Raw genomic sequence first — 17,677 nt, forward strand, 5'->3', positions numbered from 1 at the left:
AAGAAGGCAGATGCATGGTGTGCTTATCCAGGTGAATTTTTGCATGGGACTTCTTGTTATTTACTGTGAATCCTGGTTTTGTACAGCTACTATTGCTGGCATTAACTCATTAGAGAGTGTGAGATACGAAAGGAAGTGGTCTTGTTCTTTATATTGTGTGGCTTTTTGTGCCTCTAGTGATTGATGAGTGCAAATGGCACTTCTTGAGTGTGGGAGAGCATTAAGGCTGCTGTAGTCTAACAATAACAATAACATGTGCACAGTAGCAAGCATGGAATGCAGTGCCAGGATGCTTCTAAAAAGAAGCAGTCTGCATGCTTGTGCTAGGGAAGGAATTTCTATCAAAAGCTGGGTTTCTTGCTAAGTGGGCACTGACTTATTCAGAGGCTTCAGAAGAAAATGTGTACTCTTTGGCTGCTATAATTTGTTATTTGATTTGAAAGCACATTGATTTAGAATGGTGTGTCTTAACACAATGTGTCTTAACACAATGGAAGTGAGCTTCTTGTGATGCTGCAGGAGTTCCTTAATAAGGAAACCCAAAATAAGAACAGTCTTCTGTAAATGATGATGGTGGTGACAGTGCAGGCTGTCTGTAAGACCTGAAAAATGAGCTGAAAGTGGCTCTAGAACTATAGAACTGTACTAAACTGAAGTGAACTGGTGTATGTTCCCTCTGAAACTGTATTTTATTCTTCTGATTTAATTATAGCTGGAAATGTGGGAACTTAATGGCTCTAACAGATTGAGTGCAGTGGTTGTTCCTGACACACAAAGGGAAATCAAGCTTCAACTCTTCTGAAAGAATGTTTTTGTTTCCTCGTGTTTGTTTAATTTAACAATGCTTGCTGGATACATGTTCTTACAATGGTTCATTTTCCCTTCTCAGCTTGAAAAAGTATTACAGCAGGGAGATATTGGTGAATGTGCTGAGCCTTACATGATTTTTAAAGAATCCGATGCAGCAAAGGTAAGATTTTCTTACATGTTTTGATTAAATTTGGCTATGAGCATTTTAAGGTATTTTCTTGCTAACAAATTGCACGCTGTCACACTGTTTTCTTTCACCTTGATCTCGAGGATCATTGATGTTGCTCCTATTTTAAAAAGATCCATTTTTAATTAAGGAACTTGTCAAATTCTAAAAGGTAGCAAAGAGTCAAAGACCCTTGAATCTTGATGCCACACAGGGAAAGAGTAGTTAAAGGTCATCAGTTTTTGTAGGTGACAGAGGAGATGTGTGGTTACCATCAAGCTCAGTCATCTGTAATTCTGTGTCCCAAAGGATCAGCTCTGTGCTTTTAGCTTGGTCAGATGGTTTAGATGTCTTTGTGGTTTAGGCAGGCTTAGATGTGAATGTGCAGCAAGATTTCAACTTGTCTGCTGCTGCTCTCCATTATAGTACCTCTCCCTTGCTCTAGAAGGATTATAAACTGATAAAATACATTAACAGGAGATTCTCCATCAAATCTGGTTTTGAGTCGCACTGCAGTTCTGATTGTTTTTCCTCTATTTTCTCTTGATTTTTCTTTTTGTTGATATTCTAAACAGTCAACAGCAGGGTAAAGCTTTTGTTCTTACACATAGTAAGGGTAGATAAGAAAATCTGTATTTTAGTATTCTATTTTTTTCATTAACATTCCTTTAATTCTTTGGCAGTTTGGGCATTGTCTTCTAAAATGCAGTGGATAGCCTGGGCTAGCCCTGAAACACTAAAAAAGCTGTGCCTTGCTAAAGTTCTAACCTGTCTTTAGCTGAAGAAGCTGTGTCACTGCACCACACTGAAAAAAACATCTATCTTTCACCTGAGGTATTCAGCAAACAGAAATTAAAACCTCTCAGTTTCCTGTGTTTGACAAGTTGGAATGTGCCTACATGAAATTTAGGCTTTGCATTTGCAGGGAATGTAGGTGAAAAGGTGATGAAGGTCTCCTTCGCAGCGAGGTGCATGGGCACGTGCTGAACTACAAGGGTGCAAGTAGCACAGCTTCCTGTTGTTATTGAGCTCTCTGTCAGTGGATTTTTTTTAACAAATTGAAGCAAAAAGTTGCTGCTTAAAATGCAGAATTGTGGCAGTCATTTCATATCCCTTTTTCTTAGTGGCATGAATATGGTACTGCTTAGTTGAGGACTATTCTCTGCTTCCCATTTGGCTCCAGGTGATCTGGGCGCCTGCTGCATGAAATCATGTTAAGAGAGGTCATTTCAGACTTCATAGAGTAAAATTTGTGTTTTTTTGGAAGGATGGTGGGGCAGATGAGCTCACAGGGATTGTGCAGGCTATGGAGGAAGCTGAAGAGCTCAGAGTCAGCTGCTCTGGATGTCAGGTTGTCCTGTACCTGGCGCTGTTGGTTGGATTGCAGTTCTGTGAAGCAGAAGCCTGCATAATGCATAGTGATGCCATTGTTACGTAGTGATTTTGTGAAATGAACCTTTGTTTCTGTACCACTCTTTTTAACACTCTTGGGTTTAATCTTTTCTTCGCAGAATAAGGAAAAGCTGGAAAAACTGAAATGCCAGGCAGAACAGTTTTGCCAAAGACTGGGCAAATATCGGATGCCTTTTGCGTGGACAGCCATTCATTTAATGAACATTGTGAGCAGTGCTGGAAGTTTGGAAAGAGATTCCACAGAAGTAGAAGTTGGCACAGGAGGTAAAGTGTGTGGCATCTGTATAAGTGAGCGTGGACAAATCCAGAGTGTCAGGAAGTCTTGATTTACACCCTGTGTCTGCCATTGCTCCTTTAATCCCGTTTCTCCCCCTGCCCTAGGCCTTCCGATAGTCTCAGGTCATGGTTGAAATGAAACAGAGAAGTCCATGGTAACAAATGGATTTATCTTTCAAGGATTTTACAAGCAAACCATCTGTTATATTATTTAAAACCAGGCTTCTAAGTGTGAGAGTGTTACAGGCTGATGAACATTTTCCAAAGGAGTGGATTAATCTTTGCAAACCACACAGCTCATCTGAAACTGCTCTTCAGCATCCCCAAAACTGCCAACTTCATCATCTTTCAGAGCAAGGGAAACACATAAATCTCCACAAGATAAAGACTTTTATAATAGCAGTAAGGCACTGGGGTGAGGTTGCTGTGAGAGGAGCAGAAGTAGTTGGCTGTGCTTCATAGCCTCCTGATGCCTCAGGAGTGTGATTGTCTTAGCATAACCACCTCTTCTATCACGCTTATTGCATAATTTCCAAAGGCGGCAGCTATCTTCTTGTGTAGAAAATCCTGCTTGGAACAAAGGTAGGCTCTTGGACAGTTGTTTTATTTCTTTTTTTCTTTTTAATTACTCTCCCTTTCTATTTTGTTTTTTGAAGAACGCAAAGGCTCGTGGTCAGAGAGAAGGAATTCCAGTATCGTTGGGCGGCGTTCGTTAGAGAGAACCACAAGCGGTGATGAGGCTTGCAATTTGACCAGTTTCAGACCAGCTACTCTGACAGTGACAAACTTCTTTAAGCAGGTACTGTATGAAACCATCAAAGCAAAAAGTTGCTTCTTGTACAGAGTGATTGGATCATGAGGAATCAGTTTAGATCTGAATAAGTTCTTTGTGATACTTTCAGTATGTAATGTCTGTTCCCTCATCGTGGCGTATCTTTGAGCAACATAGTGTGAGTTTATTAGATTGTGTGCTCATCCTGCCACCAGCAGGTCTGCAGTTGAAAGGTGGATTCTTTCAGGAAGTGTACTGTGAGTAATTTACATTTCAGAACTTGAAACTATTCGCTGTTTTTGCTTGAAGAGTGAATCATCATTATGGCACAGTGAGTTACCCACTCTAATAGAAATGGTCCAGAAGAATGTTGGTGTGTTTTGCTCCAGGTTGTTCTACTGTGTGCTGGGACAATCACTGTTTGGCCTTTTGGTAAACATATTTAGCAAAATGTTCTTAAAAGCAAGTGCACAAAAGCTGAGGATAACTTTTTGGGTTAGTATGTCACAAAAAGTATTCCAGGTAGTCCTTAGTCCAAGAGTTGCATAGCCTCTGTCCTGATGCTTGCTTGATGCTGTTGGTTTCATTGGATGACAGAGAATCCTTTCCAGTCCCATTGGAGGGCTCAGAAACAGGTTCATGAATGTAATTTGCAGTCGGCACATCCAGTGATGCCCAAAACATCAGAACATTTCTCATGCTTCTTTGCTGATTGGCAGTTCTTAACCGGAGCTTGGGATTTTCCTGAAAAACAGTAGAAAATATGATTAAACAGAATAAAATCTATAGTGAAGCTTAGAAAATGGTTTCAGTTCATTAATTTTCCCTAAGGTTTGCTTAATGCCACATCTGGTTAAGGAAAATTATTATTTGAATGTCACCTTCGTGTATAAGATGGATTTAATAGTGTACAACCAGATATTTTTTGGACTGATTCCTCGGTCATTGGGATTACAAAGATGTGGGTTCTATATATTGAAAGCTGATTAAGCTCTCTTTTTTTTCTGACTGTTTTGGTTGTATGCCAGTTTCACTGTGGGAAGCCAGTCACATTCTGCTCTTAAATTCAGTAATATAAAGAAGGAGAAATGTAATCCAGGGTTTGAAGTTATACTGGCGGAAAGCATGTAAATGAACGACCTCTTTTGCTGAGTGCTTTCATGAAACTCAGCATAACTGAAATTGGGCTCTGCAAATGGTATCTTTAGAGCCTCAGTGACACAGAACAGCCCAGGAAATTCCTTTTAGAAGGATGTCAACTTCTAGTTCTGTCTTGTATCCTTTAATCCCTTCAAGTACAATTAACCAAATACCACTGAACATTTTCTCTTTCCAGTTGCTTTTTTCTTCTTAATTTGTTTTATTGCCTTTATTATCAGATGTCTTCTACTTTTGGAGAGTTGGAAGGTAGCAAGGTGACATTTTCTGTAATGTTATAACAAAATTTTGAACTACTAGAATGTGATGCAGGGAAGATTGACAACAAAGTCCTCTCACTTCCCATCCTTTCTTAACAATGCTTTTGTCAAGTATGACTCTCAGACTCATACTGAGGGAAAAGCAGAGGAAAAGGAAGGAGGATCACCATTGGAATGATGGATATTTTTTCAAGCTATTATACTTGCTAAAAAATGGATATTTTAGGGAAATCTTCTAACAACTATTCTCAGTTTTAAAAAAGATAATATTGATGAGGAGACAAAAGGTTTCCAATGAAAAGCTCCTGCAGCTGTCATGGTGATTAATAAGAAGAAAAGAAAGGAAAAGGGATGAAGAAATTAGCAGTAATTCAGCATGCTAATGTAGCACCTCATTCTGTGAAGGTACATTTTGATGTCAGAGGTAAGAGGCCAGTGTGCATTTGATGGTTTATTCATATTTCTGTAGTCCTTGAGAGTTGTGCACATAATCTCTTCGACAGGAGGGTGATCGCCTGAGTGATGAAGATTTGTACAAGTTCCTGGCTGACATGAGACGGCCGTCATCAGTGTTACGGAGATTGAGACCTATCACAGGTATTGAACAAGACCTTTCTGGCTTGTGCTCACTAAGCATGTTGGTTAGTCCTTCCCAGTTCCTACACAGTTCTTAAAAGCAAGCATGCGAAAGAAGCCCTAGGAGATTGTTGGCAATAATTCTTGGTGGACCAACAGCATTTTTATCTGACAGTGTTTTCACTGATGTATGAGCACGTGCAGCATTTGCCACACTGAGAGTAGCATCTGTGAGCAGAGGACACAAAACCCCAAAGCCCTAAATTCCCTAAGGGCTGAAGGGCTTCTCTTTTTCTGAATAAAACGCCATTCACCAACTGAGAGGTGTGTGTTGGCTTCCAGTTGGTCAGTAGGAACAGGCTCCACCTCTATTTGAGAAAGAAAAGTAGAAATGCTAGCATGCCAGCATTGAAACATCACCAGTCCTTGACCTGTGCTATTCCTGACAATATTTACTTAACCCGTTCTTGAAAATCCCCTGTGACAGCAGTTCTGCTGCTTCCTTAGATCTTATCTCCCAGCACTCACCAGTCCCTGTGGTGAGGTTAGGTATTAAGAAAACTTCCCAAAATTATCTTTCTGAAATGTAACCTGACCATGGTATGTCATGCCCTAGGGGGGAATTATCCCAACCTTTCAGATACTTTGAATGCTGTTATTAGTTCACTCTTACTTGCGTCCATTTTGCAGCCATTGGGGCTTTTTTTCAACCTTCTCTCAAGGGCTGTGATTTTAAAATTGCTTGTTGTTTTGGTGGACTCTGCTGGAGTTCCTTGAATCTATCCATGGTTTTCTTTAAGTCTGGTGCTCTGAACAGAGTGCTCTCCTCTTTCTCAGACTTCATCTGTCCACAGCAGACGAATTTGTCTCCAGTGTCTTTGAAGTCTGAGGAGTTGTACTCAGTGATCCTTGCAGGTCACTTCCAACTCAGGAGATTCTGTCATTCCCTAATGGTTATAGCTTCCTTTGGGACACTGCCTTACTGTCTGTTGTCACCCAGCACTTTTCTACAGAACTGATCTATGCCAATTGTTGGTTGTTGGTTTTTTTTTTTAATCTATATGTTTAGCTTCTCTTTCTTCGCCCTTCACTCTTTATTGTGTTTCCCCTTCATCATTTGATGCCATTTTTCCACCTCTCCTGTCTTCCAAATGTTCAAAAATCATTCCAACCTCGGTGACATCTGCACATAATGTGTATTGTCAGTACTGCCTGCTGACTTGTTAAGGAGGATGTTCAATAATCTTCTTGCAGATTAGCTTTCATTAACTCCTAGTACACCTTTTCAGTTTGATAAGCAAGATTCCCAAGATTTAGTGCTAGATGGGCTTCATAGTAACATTATTTAGACTTTCCTTAACTTAGCCATGAGAACAGCATCTGGGATTTGTTAAGAGGTCTCTTTTCTATTGGTTCTTACCATGCAGTGCTTTGATTCTCCTAGATACCAGTTTGATTCACTATTACATGTTCTTGTTTTCTTAAATCCACATAAACTGTAATCTGTTTACTTATGAAGTCTGGGTATTAACCATAGCAAAAGAAAGTGTGACTATGCTTTTTGATGTATATTTCACTTCTATTTATTATAATTAAATCATTTTCTTCTTACAGCTCAATTGAAGATAGACATATCTCCAGCTCCAGAGAATCCCCATTACTGTCTAACTCCAGAGTTGCTGCAAGTGAAACTTTACCCAGACAGCAGAGTTAGACCTACAAGAGAAATCCTGGAGTTTCCTGCCAGAGATGTCTACGTTCCAAATACCACATACAGGTTAGTTTTGAAATACGTCTCACATTTCAAGGCCTCAGAATGGCAGGTCCAGAGATTCTTACTTTATCAGCTGGTTTGTTGCAAAACTTGCTGCATCAGTTGCTGTGCTGTGCCAGAGACACAGGAAGGGTCCAGACTGACACAGCAGAAAATACACAGATGTGCAGGGATTAACATAGTTGCGTAAAACTTGGCTGTAGGCAGGAGGGTGGCACAGCTTTCTTAGTTTCTCAAGATACAAAGTCAAACTTGGTGGAGTTCTTTCCACATTTATGCAGATCTTTTTCATTTTGTCTTTGTGCTAAAGGCAATGTTCTCTAATTGGCTTTGCTGCTTTCTGTTACTTTCCAGGGCTTGTTTTTTTTAATTTACAGTGGAGGTTAAAAAATGAGGGAAATGAATAATCCATTCGTATTTCCACTTTGATTTAAAAGCAATTTCCTTGTTTACAATGCTTTAACAAAATAAAGATCTGGAAGAATATTTTTGAGCATTTTCAGAAAACAATAACCTTCCTATAGCCATATCCTGCAGGCAGGAGCAGATTTCATTATTTTCCTTTATTAATTTAAAGATTTTTCACTGTATTACTGAAGATGATACACTTCTGAGGGACAGTGCCTTCTTCAGTTGAGTAATTTCACCAGGTTAACTTGCAAAATCAGTAGTTCTTGTTGTTGAAATTGGATAAATACAGACGAGGCTTTTAGAAAACAGAGCTTACAAGAAAGAGTTTAAGTTCCACACCTCATGTCTTTTCAGAAATTCAATTTATTGTGGTTTTTGTTGGATTTTGTTTTTTTTTTTTGGTGGAAATTAGGTAATTATACACTACAGTACTCCAGTACAAATGCACAGCACTGTGTGTTTTCTGCTTTGCAGTAAATCCATAGGAAGTTGTAGCATCCTTGCAGTTTCTATGCGATTAGCACATTCTGTTCAGTTTCTTTACCCTGACAAATCACGTATTAAAACCACTGTTTGTATGGTTGCAAATGTTGACATAGAAAATCCATGCTGTACAAGGTAAAATAGACAAGTCAATATGACTCAGTATAAGTGCAGAATTGAGGTCTTTGTCAATAAACAGTTCCACATCAAGCCATCTGTAAACATGTTGACAGTCCTACTGCCTTGGAGGTTTCTGCAGCTGAAGTTAAACAAATATGAATGTTTTCAGGAGCAGCAGCACACAGGTTGGCCTGCAGGGTTTGTTGGATGGTGCCATGGACTTCACAGGCACAGGTTACTCAGCTGTCTTCTGAAAGTCGTTTTGTCCTGTGCTCTCTTAGTCTTGTTCTCAGTGAGATGTATTGAAGGGTCACAAAGGAATGGGTCTGAAGCTGTTTCAAATGAGAAAATCTCCCACTCCTTTCAGTGAGCTTTGAAGTTTAGCCCTTAAGTTTCAGTTTCAAAGGGTGGTTCAGTTACTTTTTGAAGTGTGATATCTAAGAGATTAGGTCTACACCATGGCTTACTTGATGTGCGTGTACATCTCTGCAGCTGCGTGAGTACAGTACTTCAGCAAAAATTGGCCTAACGTACACTGCCAAAAGATTGTCTGGAAATACACAGAACCCTAAAACAGGGAGTTTCTCATCTTTCATTTCCTCATAGGAGCATTCAACAGCAGTGAATTGAACCAAACATTTAATCAGTTACTGTATGAAGCACAATTTCTTTCTTTTCCCACGGTCTCAATACCTACAGGTCCTCTGCAGTACTTTGCCAGCACTTTCTGTTTGCTTGAACACTTCCTGTACCCTCCTGCACTGCCCAGAAGTTAATACAGCAGCTATAAAACCCTTTCCCCCAAGCAATGTTATCTAATAAATAGATAAGCATCTGTTCCCTAGGCAATGGGGTTTGATCTTGGAGAGATGAAAGCCCTTCTGAACTTCTAACACACTGACATTTGGGCTAGGATGAATGAGAATACTCACCAAACATACAGTAAGACCATCATATGTGCCTCAGGGTTTATGTCATTGGAGAATGCACCATACAGTGTATGGATTTGGACACACATCTGATATTAAACATAATAGGAATTTCTTTGATGCTCAGTGTATTAGCTGTGAAATGCATCTGGTTGAGCATTCAGTCAAAAATTTTTAAATCTGTTGGGTGTATCATTATTCTGGTTGACTTGAGCAGGTAGTATCTTCCATTCCTAGGTTTCCAGTATAAGCCTTTTGTTCTGTCTAGTCTTCCTTTTGACCTTGGTGCGACATACTTCCCATTAAGATTGGTTTCCTCACATTCACTGTGCCACCAGCCTCCTGAGAAAAAAATATTGTAATATCATTTACTGTCAGTTGTTCCTTAACCTATTGTGCTCAGCTTGAGTACACAGTTCCCATTAGCAACATCAATCTTTAGGCCAGTTCCAGCAAAAGTGACAATTACCCAGTGTACCCAAATGAAATGTTGCTTGTACGTGGAGCCACTTGATGCTTGACACTTGAAGGCCACTGTGCAAATGTTGTGCTACCTGTTAGTGGCTGCTTCACAAAGAAGGAGTGGTGCATAGAAAACTTCACACACAAATGCTTCCACTGAACTGGGACATTTGGGTCTGCTCCATATAGTTTCCCATAAAGCTCCACAACAGACTTATTGATTTACTGATATTTTTCTCAAGTACTGCATCTACAGGAGTAAACAAATCACTTTTTATTGGCCAAGGTCCTTCACCACCATCTTGAACTGGAAGTCCAGTTCAGCTGGCAAGAGGTAAGGGACTGGCTGTGGCTCAGTGCTAAATATAAAAGTACAGCATTTTGAAAGTGTTCATCTGTGTTATGTCCACTACAGATTATAACATTCAACATTGTTTCAGACATCCCCAGTTTTCAAACTGAGAATGCTAGAAACAAAATGTTTGCTGTGTGAAGCAGTTGCCTGGCAGGGCACTCTGTATCCTGCAGTTTAATCATTAATTGCTTTTTTGCATTGTTTGCTTTTTTCTGCAAAGCAGCAAAACGTAAAAGCTTCATAACATCAGTGAATTTAGGAAATGTTTAAACAAATCATCTTTGAGGAGAGATATATCTTTAGCCTCACACCTCTCTTCTTCTTTTGAGAGCAATTTTAGCATACACTTTTGACAAGCAGCTTAAGTCCTCCTTTCAGTGGAAGCTTGCCTCTATTCTTAGCTATTGGCTTGTAGTCAAAATGGATCTAAGAGTCAATTTGTCCTCTTCTCTTTTGCAAGAAGGGAAGAAATCTGCCACAGCAGAGCGGGCTTTAGAGAAGGAGCTGTACTCCATAGCTCACTATCTCAGCTTTAGGTTTTATTTCAGCCACTTCTGCTGGTTCTAACTCTGGCTATTTACTCAGCCTCTCTCTGCTTTTCTTTTCCCTTCTGTAAAGTAGAAAAGTGATACCTCATTGTTGTACAGCCCAACAAAAAGCATCTCCCACTCTTTCTGGCAGCTATTGTCTCTTTTCTGCTTCTAAAGCCAGCCAGATATCAGTAAGCACTCACTAAAGCATACTGCCATCCTTCATTTAGCAAGGGAACATCCACATTCATGCACCCAGCATACCTAGGTAGTTTTGTGGGCAGTCGAGGTCATTTATTACAGCCATATCGTGGTCTGCAGTTGAGAAGCGCAGTTCTGTCTGCTCTGGCAGTGCATTGGGGATGCTCCCAGAGATCCGTGAGAGCTGCAGCACGTAGTCTGTTTCAGGGCCTCCCAGGGTGAATGCATACTCGATGTAACGCTTATTATCTTTCCAGTCCTGCAGCTCAATCCGTAAGATGTAGTCCCCTTGTTTCGTGATGGAGTAGGTCTTGTTCAGGCCTAGCCAGAATTCCTCTGTGAAATCATAGTAAATAGTGGGTGTGATTATGGAGCCAAATCTGAATGCATTTACCATGTTTCTCAGATATCTAAACCGTACCTCAGGTAACTCATTCCCTTTTAAAATGCATTATTTGAGACTATTTGTTTGAGTAAGCAGCACAGCGTCAGAATCAATGTATGCCAGAGGTGAGGATTTGAGGTTGGATGTTATTGAAGGAGAGTTTTTCGTGTAATGGGTTGAATGTTCCCTGAAAACCCACAGCACTCGAACTGCTATTGAATTTTACAGGTAACCTGCAATTGGTGCATGTGAAAATACAGTATTTAAAAGGATCTATTCATTGCTTAAATTAAATCGGTAATATGAGCCTGGGGAACTGTTGATCTTTTCAGAGGTCTCCTGCTGCATTCTGAGTTTACCTCTTCCTAATGTTGGTTTAGTATATGAGAGTTGGAGACCAATAAAGGGGCAACAGTGGCTTTCAGTAGCATCAGACAAACTGCATAGGCAAAAGTCTACCTCAGTTGTGAGCTGCTATCCCAAACTGGGGTGGCGTTGAGATACTGCAGCTCCTTATTGTAAACGAGGTGGAAGCGTGTCAGTTGTGGTGCCCAAATTAGTGAAGTTTTAATCTATGCCTAGAAAGTGAAAAATATGTTCTAAACCAAAAGAAAAACAGGGGAAGTGTTCAAAGCAGGGAGGCTGGTGTGCAGCTCTTGGTGCTGGAAATTCTTCGTAATTGGTGGTTAATAGGTGAGCAGAGGTGTCTTTTCAGCCTGCCCAGGCAGGGGGGAGGACATTGGGCACCTCGTGGGCAGCCAGTGATGCTGTGTAAGGGAGCACACACAGCCTGAGGCTGGGCAGCTCGGTCTGGGGGTTGTTAGGAAGACGTTGCAGAAAGTTTGGGAGAAAGTAGTGATCTTGGTGAGGCATTGTGTTTGTGTGTACTCCACAGTGCTTAGGGTTGCTTTGTTAATTATTAAAACAGCACTTAGCACGTCCTTGCCTTGACTCAGCAGGAGCTTCTGTACATGCATCCAAAGATGCGGCATTGAGAATTTTACTGAATTATTCTTCCTGGTGTTGCACTAGTTAGGCAAGCTGCTTAAGTTTGTGTGTAGGTTTTGTCTGCTCTCATGTGAACGCTTTTCATTGAGAAGATTCGCCTTCTAAAATCAATTTGTACAAAGAAATGAAGCAAAAGAAGTGGTTTTTTACCATTGAGATCACCAAAACCATTTGCATAGGCATCCCAGGTTTGGTTGAAATCTAGTGATCCGTCCACTCTGTTCTGGATTACTGTCCAGGAAGTGCCTGTGAATGCAGAGGGAAATAAATCATAAACCTGGCTTAAGTGCTTAAAACACAGGAGAGAAGATGGAGTTTAATGGAGCCAATAGGCTGCTGCTGGCTAGCACTGCTCTGAGATCTTTCTCCTGCCCAGGTCATGACAGCCCCATGGCAGACGTTTCAGCAAAAGTAAGCAAAGCAGTTTTTTGCACAGGGCAGCTGCGTGTCACTCTGTTTACACACACAAACATGTTGTGTTGCCCTGTTACGTTTGCATCAGCCTCTTCCCCATCTGGCTTTGACAAGAGGCTCAGGAGGGAAGCTGCAGAGGACACGCACAGGGCAGCACTGCAGGGTGCTCTTATCTCTGGGCAGTGCCAAAGGGAACAGGCAAATGAGTGAGTTTCTTACAAAGGTAGAGCTTGGGTAGGTGCAGCCACAGCTCCAGGCACATATATGGCTCCCCTAAACATGGTACAGAAATCCTGCCTCCTGGGCTCACCTCATCGGGTTAGTTTGGTACAGCTGTGTCTCAAGCACCAGTCCATGCTATGAAACCCAAGTTTTGTTCACTGTTTTCTATTTGGAAAACTTCATTCATGGTTGCAATGTAGTGATATTTATAGTTGCCATTTTCATCTTTATACCAAAAAGTACTTGACTTTTTAGTATTAATGTGCTCATGTTAACTGCATGGATGCTAAGAATTATAATAGCATTAGTATATTTGAGACACATCTCTCACACACACACATATATATATATATACATACATATACATATATATAAGAGAAAAGGATGCATAAGACAGTAAGTTTTTATGTACTTTGGGTGATATACAGTATTTTGGCTCATAGGAAGATCAGAAAATTAGACTGTTGCTAGCACAACTGTCTTACCAAATTTCATTTCACAGTAGACATCGAAAGCTTCTGAGCTGTTGGGCTTAATAGTGTAAATACCACTGGAGCGTATGCCACTGTTGTAGAGAGCAGTGCAGTCAGGAGTGGCACCTAGGAAAGCAAACACCAGGCAATTACAAATCCTGTTTTGGACGTGGTAAGTTTTAATTCAGCTTTGTAACTTGGATTTTTCATAGGGCAGGGCAGATACAGAAACTCAAAGAGTCTTTTTGGTCATTATTACAATAAATGTCATGAAATGGACAAATTGCTTTGATAATACAGCTGATGTATGTTTTCTAAGTGAATTTTGCAAAATTTTTAAGGCTTAAGATTGGACTCTGGCAAATGGATTTTGCCACACCTTAAAACTTTCCCAATAAATTCTGTTCCCATTGCTGCGGTTTGGAAATGCATCTCAACTTCAAAAAAGGGTCTTCCAAATCCTGTAATGAGCTGAAGTAAATTAGTTGGCTGCTCATACTCTCCAAGACAGGTATCAGTAAGTGGATTGCAAAGATTGTCACAGCATGTATTGAAATGGAGTGAATGGAGGCTAAAGATTGAGGATGATGGCACAATTGGATGTTGTTTGTGTGTCACCCCGTAGACAAGTATACACATAGAGTGGCTAAACAGATGATGTGTTTTCCAAAGCAGAAAATGCAGCTCCTTGCAGAAGTGCTGCGTGTAACATAAGAGCCCTTGATTACTAAAACCCAGCAAGGTGTTTTGTAGTGCACGTAAAGGATGTGGTCTCACCTTCCACTTTGTGCATTACGGCTGTGGAGTTGTGCCCAAGGAAGGGGCTGCCCTCATTTGATTCTGCTTGCTCCTCGGTGAAGGAATTCTCTGCGAGTTCCTGGAGCTCAATGTGGTTTAGCTGGCAAGAACCGTAATTACAGACTGTTAATTTCCCCAGGCTCTGAAATTATTAGATTCATGTATCAAACTGAGCAACGTAGTACAGATAGTAATTTTTTACATGAACATAAGCATTTGAAATACCTAACTTAGTACATAAATGTACTTTAGAAGCACACTGGTGGATTTCAGTTCTATATGTCAGCTATTCCACTGCCCAAACAACACAGGATTCACAAGGTATGTGACCAGTTCTCATGAGGTGCATGTTAACGAGTAAATATAATTAGCTTACTTTCTCATTACTTAGACAAATAATAGCAACACCTGAAAAGCACAGAACACAGTTATTTTTGTAAAAGGCATTTCCCTTTTACAGCTTCCTCTTAGGAATAAACTAAATATGAGCATGTCAGTTACACCCATTTTTTTGGTTACACATGTGGGGCTGCAGAACATTGTTCCCTATTGGAGTGAATATTGGAAAAGGAGAAAGAGATGGAAAGTGATGATGCTGAGAAGACCAAGGGAAGAACAATAACAGAATAGATAATGAGGAAAAACTACAAACAGCAGTCAGGAAATAGAACAACCTATTACTGATGGGCAGTGATTTGAGGCTGTGATCTCCATTGCTGTGTGCAATGGCCGTGGCCTCCAGCCTGGCAGCACAGCAGGCTCTCAACTGAAGAGGTCCCAGCTGTGATCAGAATCACGTCTAGCATCCTCTATGCTCCCAAAACATCATAAGAGATGTAAAACTCAGAAGTGAGGAATGTGATGGTTCACGTACCTTGTCCTCCAGCTCCATTATTTGGTTGTGCTGTTTGTCCAGCTGCACGTGCTGGTCCTCCACGATTTTGTGGAGTTGCTTGATGTGGTTGTCCTGCTGCTCCACAAAGGCCTGAGGGCAGCAAAGGAGGGAGGCTGCAGTTAGAGAAAGGCAGCATAAGGCTGTCACAGAGCCAACCTAACACATCGTGGGGTTACTTGTGAGAGGCACAAACCATTTCACGTTGCATTCTCCATAGGATTGTCTGCTTTTGCTCTAAAGGCACACATTTCTTTGCCACTGAAATGAGCACCCAGGTTATTTTAATGCTTGATGGAGGAAAAGTGCTGGCAGCTTTGTAGGCTTTTACTGTTGCTGTCACTTTCCTTCCATGTCCACGTGCAAAACATTTACATTCTGTGAAGTTGGTCCTTGCTTCAAAGTAAATATATGGCAGTGACCATAAAGAGAAATGATGGCAGGTGTTCAAGGTATTAGCTGGGGGTTTCTTTTTTCTTTCTTCTCTCACATGAATATCCAGTGTTTTCTCACACAAGTTATTTGACCATTTTATGCTTTTGCAGAATCCATTTCATACATCCTTTTCCAGTGGAAATTTTATACCCACCCTCGTATTTGCATGTATTGACATTAAAACTGTTAACACATACAAAATTCTTTGTTCTAGGTGTCATACAGGAACTATAAATATCCCCCTCTAAAGGTTAAAACTTCCTAATTTTATGCTGAGCAGACAGACCCGAGTGCACTGACTCATAATGAGCCAATGACATATGAAGCTTTGGACTTCATAAGCAAATCACTTTCCCAGTTAATTTTATATCCTCATTATTATTACAGAGTTTCTTAAAAATGATGTGCAAAATGTACTGAAATGATGCAGAGCCCAATCATTTCACCATTTTCTCTGACTCTTTAGGATTACTGTGGTGATCTGTTTCTCAATACACAGTAATACTGCAGTGAAGTTGCAGGGAAAACATCAGTTTCTAATGTATAATGACAGATAATAGCATTACAATCTACTTGGCTTTATGTGTAAAGGACTTTCACAAATCTACTTACTTTGAGTGAAGAAATTTCATTTGTCTCCTGCACTGTAGGCTGGATAATGGCCAACTTTGTGACCTTGTCCTCCAGTCCCCATACTTTTTCTTGCAGCTGGATTTTGTTTTGTATGAGGTCTTCAATCTTCAGGTTCATCTCCTGCGAGAGATTCTTTATCTCTTCATTGTTGATTTGCAGTCTTGCAGTAGTTTGTCGGAGTTGTTCTTCTTCTTCCTTGATTTCACTGGTTTGCAGTGAGAGCTCATAGAAAGACCTATCGAAAATGTAAAGTTTTTGAAAGATATCATTCATCTGTCCCTTTGTCTTGTGGACAAAATCTTTAAGACCGTGCCCGAGCTGGAGGAGTCCATTGGCTAAGATTCGGACATCATCTAGCATGGCAAATCTTGATTTTGTCTCAGGAGATGCAGCAGAATCAAGGAGAGAGAAGTCCTTTTCAGCCCTAACTGAAAGAGCAAGTGGGGCAATGAATAGAAGGAGTAGAATGATTTTCATGTTTTCTATTCCTGATATGCTTTGGTTGTTCAGCAGAGACTTTTCCGGATAGTTTTCACTGTGTGAATGCTCTGTTGAAGAATTTAATCTATATATGCTCCTCTTCATTTTAGAAGAGGCAGACCAAGAAGTTGATCATTAAACTGAACAAATTTGAACAATTGTAACCCCACTCGAATCTGGGTTGATGCCTGGGAAGGTAAACCTGAGAGGCAGGCACATTGCTGATAAAACTGGCTCTGAACTTTTCCGTTTGCCAGATAGTGTTTTAAAATGTTATTGATGATGTAGGATGCGTTTCTGACACAGCACTCGTTAATGGATTAATTGTGAGACATAATCTCACTAAAGAGCCCAAATTGCTTCTTGTGTTGTATGATTTCTCTTATTCCCTTAGGAATGTAGAAGGATTTGCCCTGCTTAGGAGCACTGGACGCTGCACTTCAGGTTATGCAGCTTTTAGATAAGCTGGGGAAGGGCAAAATGCTCTCCGATGATTCACACAATCTGATTTTCATCTTGTACCATTTTCTGATGTAACTCATGGTGCTGCAGTGGATTTGCTTGTCAGCTAGTTCAGATTAAGTGAGAAAGTGGGAATTAGGTCCAGAGATTGCCTGGATGTGATTCTACTATCTTAAGGTTTGTGCAGTAATTTACACCATATAAAGCTTATTTTTTAAGAGCTGCTTTCCAGAGGTGGGTGAGATAAATAATGTCCTGCTTTCATTTCTCACCTTACAATTCCCTTTGCTTTTTAAGATTCTCAGTGAACCAAGCGAGTCTGCGGGTGCTTTGAAATAAATGTCCAGCTCTGCACTGGGTCTCTGCATGGAAGTGTTTGTTTTTCAGGGAGTATTGCAGTATGAATGAAAGGTATTTTTCTTTCTCATAGCAATCCATGAAATCAGTCCATGCATAATATAGTCTCTACTTTGAAGGGTTTTTAGGTCATTGCTCAACTTGGCCTGGACTTAGTGTCTGATGAAGGGCTGATAACGTGCAGTTAACCTGCTCTTTCCTCCCTAATAATTAAATAACATGAAAGTGTCTCTGATTAGTTGGTGAATTGTTTGCACCAGTATGACTTGAATCAGACTTACTGGAGTATCTGCACAATGCATACAAAAACAGCAGTCTTGGCACTGGAGAGAATGGGGACTTATTCAAAGGGATTTGTAGGCATAGACTGGGAGCAAATGTGGGAATTGTTCCTAAATACAGTCAATAATCAGAGTTTTGTA

At 40.5% G+C, this 17,677-nt stretch overlaps 2 protein-coding genes across 17 annotated transcripts in view; one reads left to right on the forward strand and one right to left on the reverse strand.

Annotated features, from left to right (window-relative positions):
- DOCK7 (dedicator of cytokinesis 7) overlaps positions 1-17,677 on the forward strand; it is an 88,996-nt gene that overhangs the window by 27,123 nt on the left and 44,196 nt on the right. For all 16 annotated transcript variants that reach the window (XM_052666780.1, XM_052666781.1, XM_052666782.1 and 13 more), the window contains exons 10-14: positions 890-970; positions 2,488-2,653; positions 3,322-3,464; positions 5,359-5,452; positions 7,046-7,208. In XM_052666780.1, coding sequence (XP_052522740.1) covers positions 890-970; positions 2,488-2,653; positions 3,322-3,464; positions 5,359-5,452; positions 7,046-7,208 — 647 coding nt within the window. The remainder of the gene's footprint in view (positions 1-889; positions 971-2,487; positions 2,654-3,321; positions 3,465-5,358; positions 5,453-7,045; positions 7,209-17,677) is intronic.
- ANGPTL3 (angiopoietin like 3) lies at positions 7,962-16,512 on the reverse strand. The gene is made up of 7 exons (XM_052666818.1): positions 15,936-16,512; positions 14,871-14,981; positions 13,976-14,096; positions 13,211-13,324; positions 12,240-12,335; positions 10,760-11,032; positions 7,962-9,490 (listed from the first exon to the last, which is right to left on the reverse strand). Exons 1-7 carry the CDS (start codon positions 16,431-16,433, stop codon positions 9,309-9,311), a joined length of 1,395 nt encoding a protein of 464 aa, XP_052522778.1. The 5' UTR covers positions 16,434-16,512; the 3' UTR covers positions 7,962-9,308.

The sequence above is a fragment of the Tympanuchus pallidicinctus genome, unplaced genomic scaffold (genome assembly GCF_026119805.1).
Source record: "Tympanuchus pallidicinctus isolate F22 unplaced genomic scaffold, pur_lepc_1.0 scaffold7, whole genome shotgun sequence".
In the NCBI taxonomy this organism is placed as follows: domain Eukaryota; kingdom Metazoa; phylum Chordata; class Aves; order Galliformes; family Phasianidae; genus Tympanuchus; species Tympanuchus pallidicinctus.

Excerpts from the sequence above, each read along its gene's own strand:
- ANGPTL3 (XM_052666818.1), bottom strand. The coding sequence starts at position 16,433 with ATGAAAATCATTCTACTCCTTCTATTCATTGCCCCACTTGCTCTTTCA. Across the intron at positions 14,097-14,870 it reads TAATGGAGCTGGAGGACAAG|CTAAACCACATTGAGCTCCA; the intron begins GTACGTGAACCA and ends GGTTCTTGCCAG. Across the intron at positions 11,033-12,239 it reads TGGTTTTGGTGATCTCAATG|AGGAATTCTGGCTAGGCCTG; the intron begins GTAAAAAACCAC and ends ATGATTTCACAG.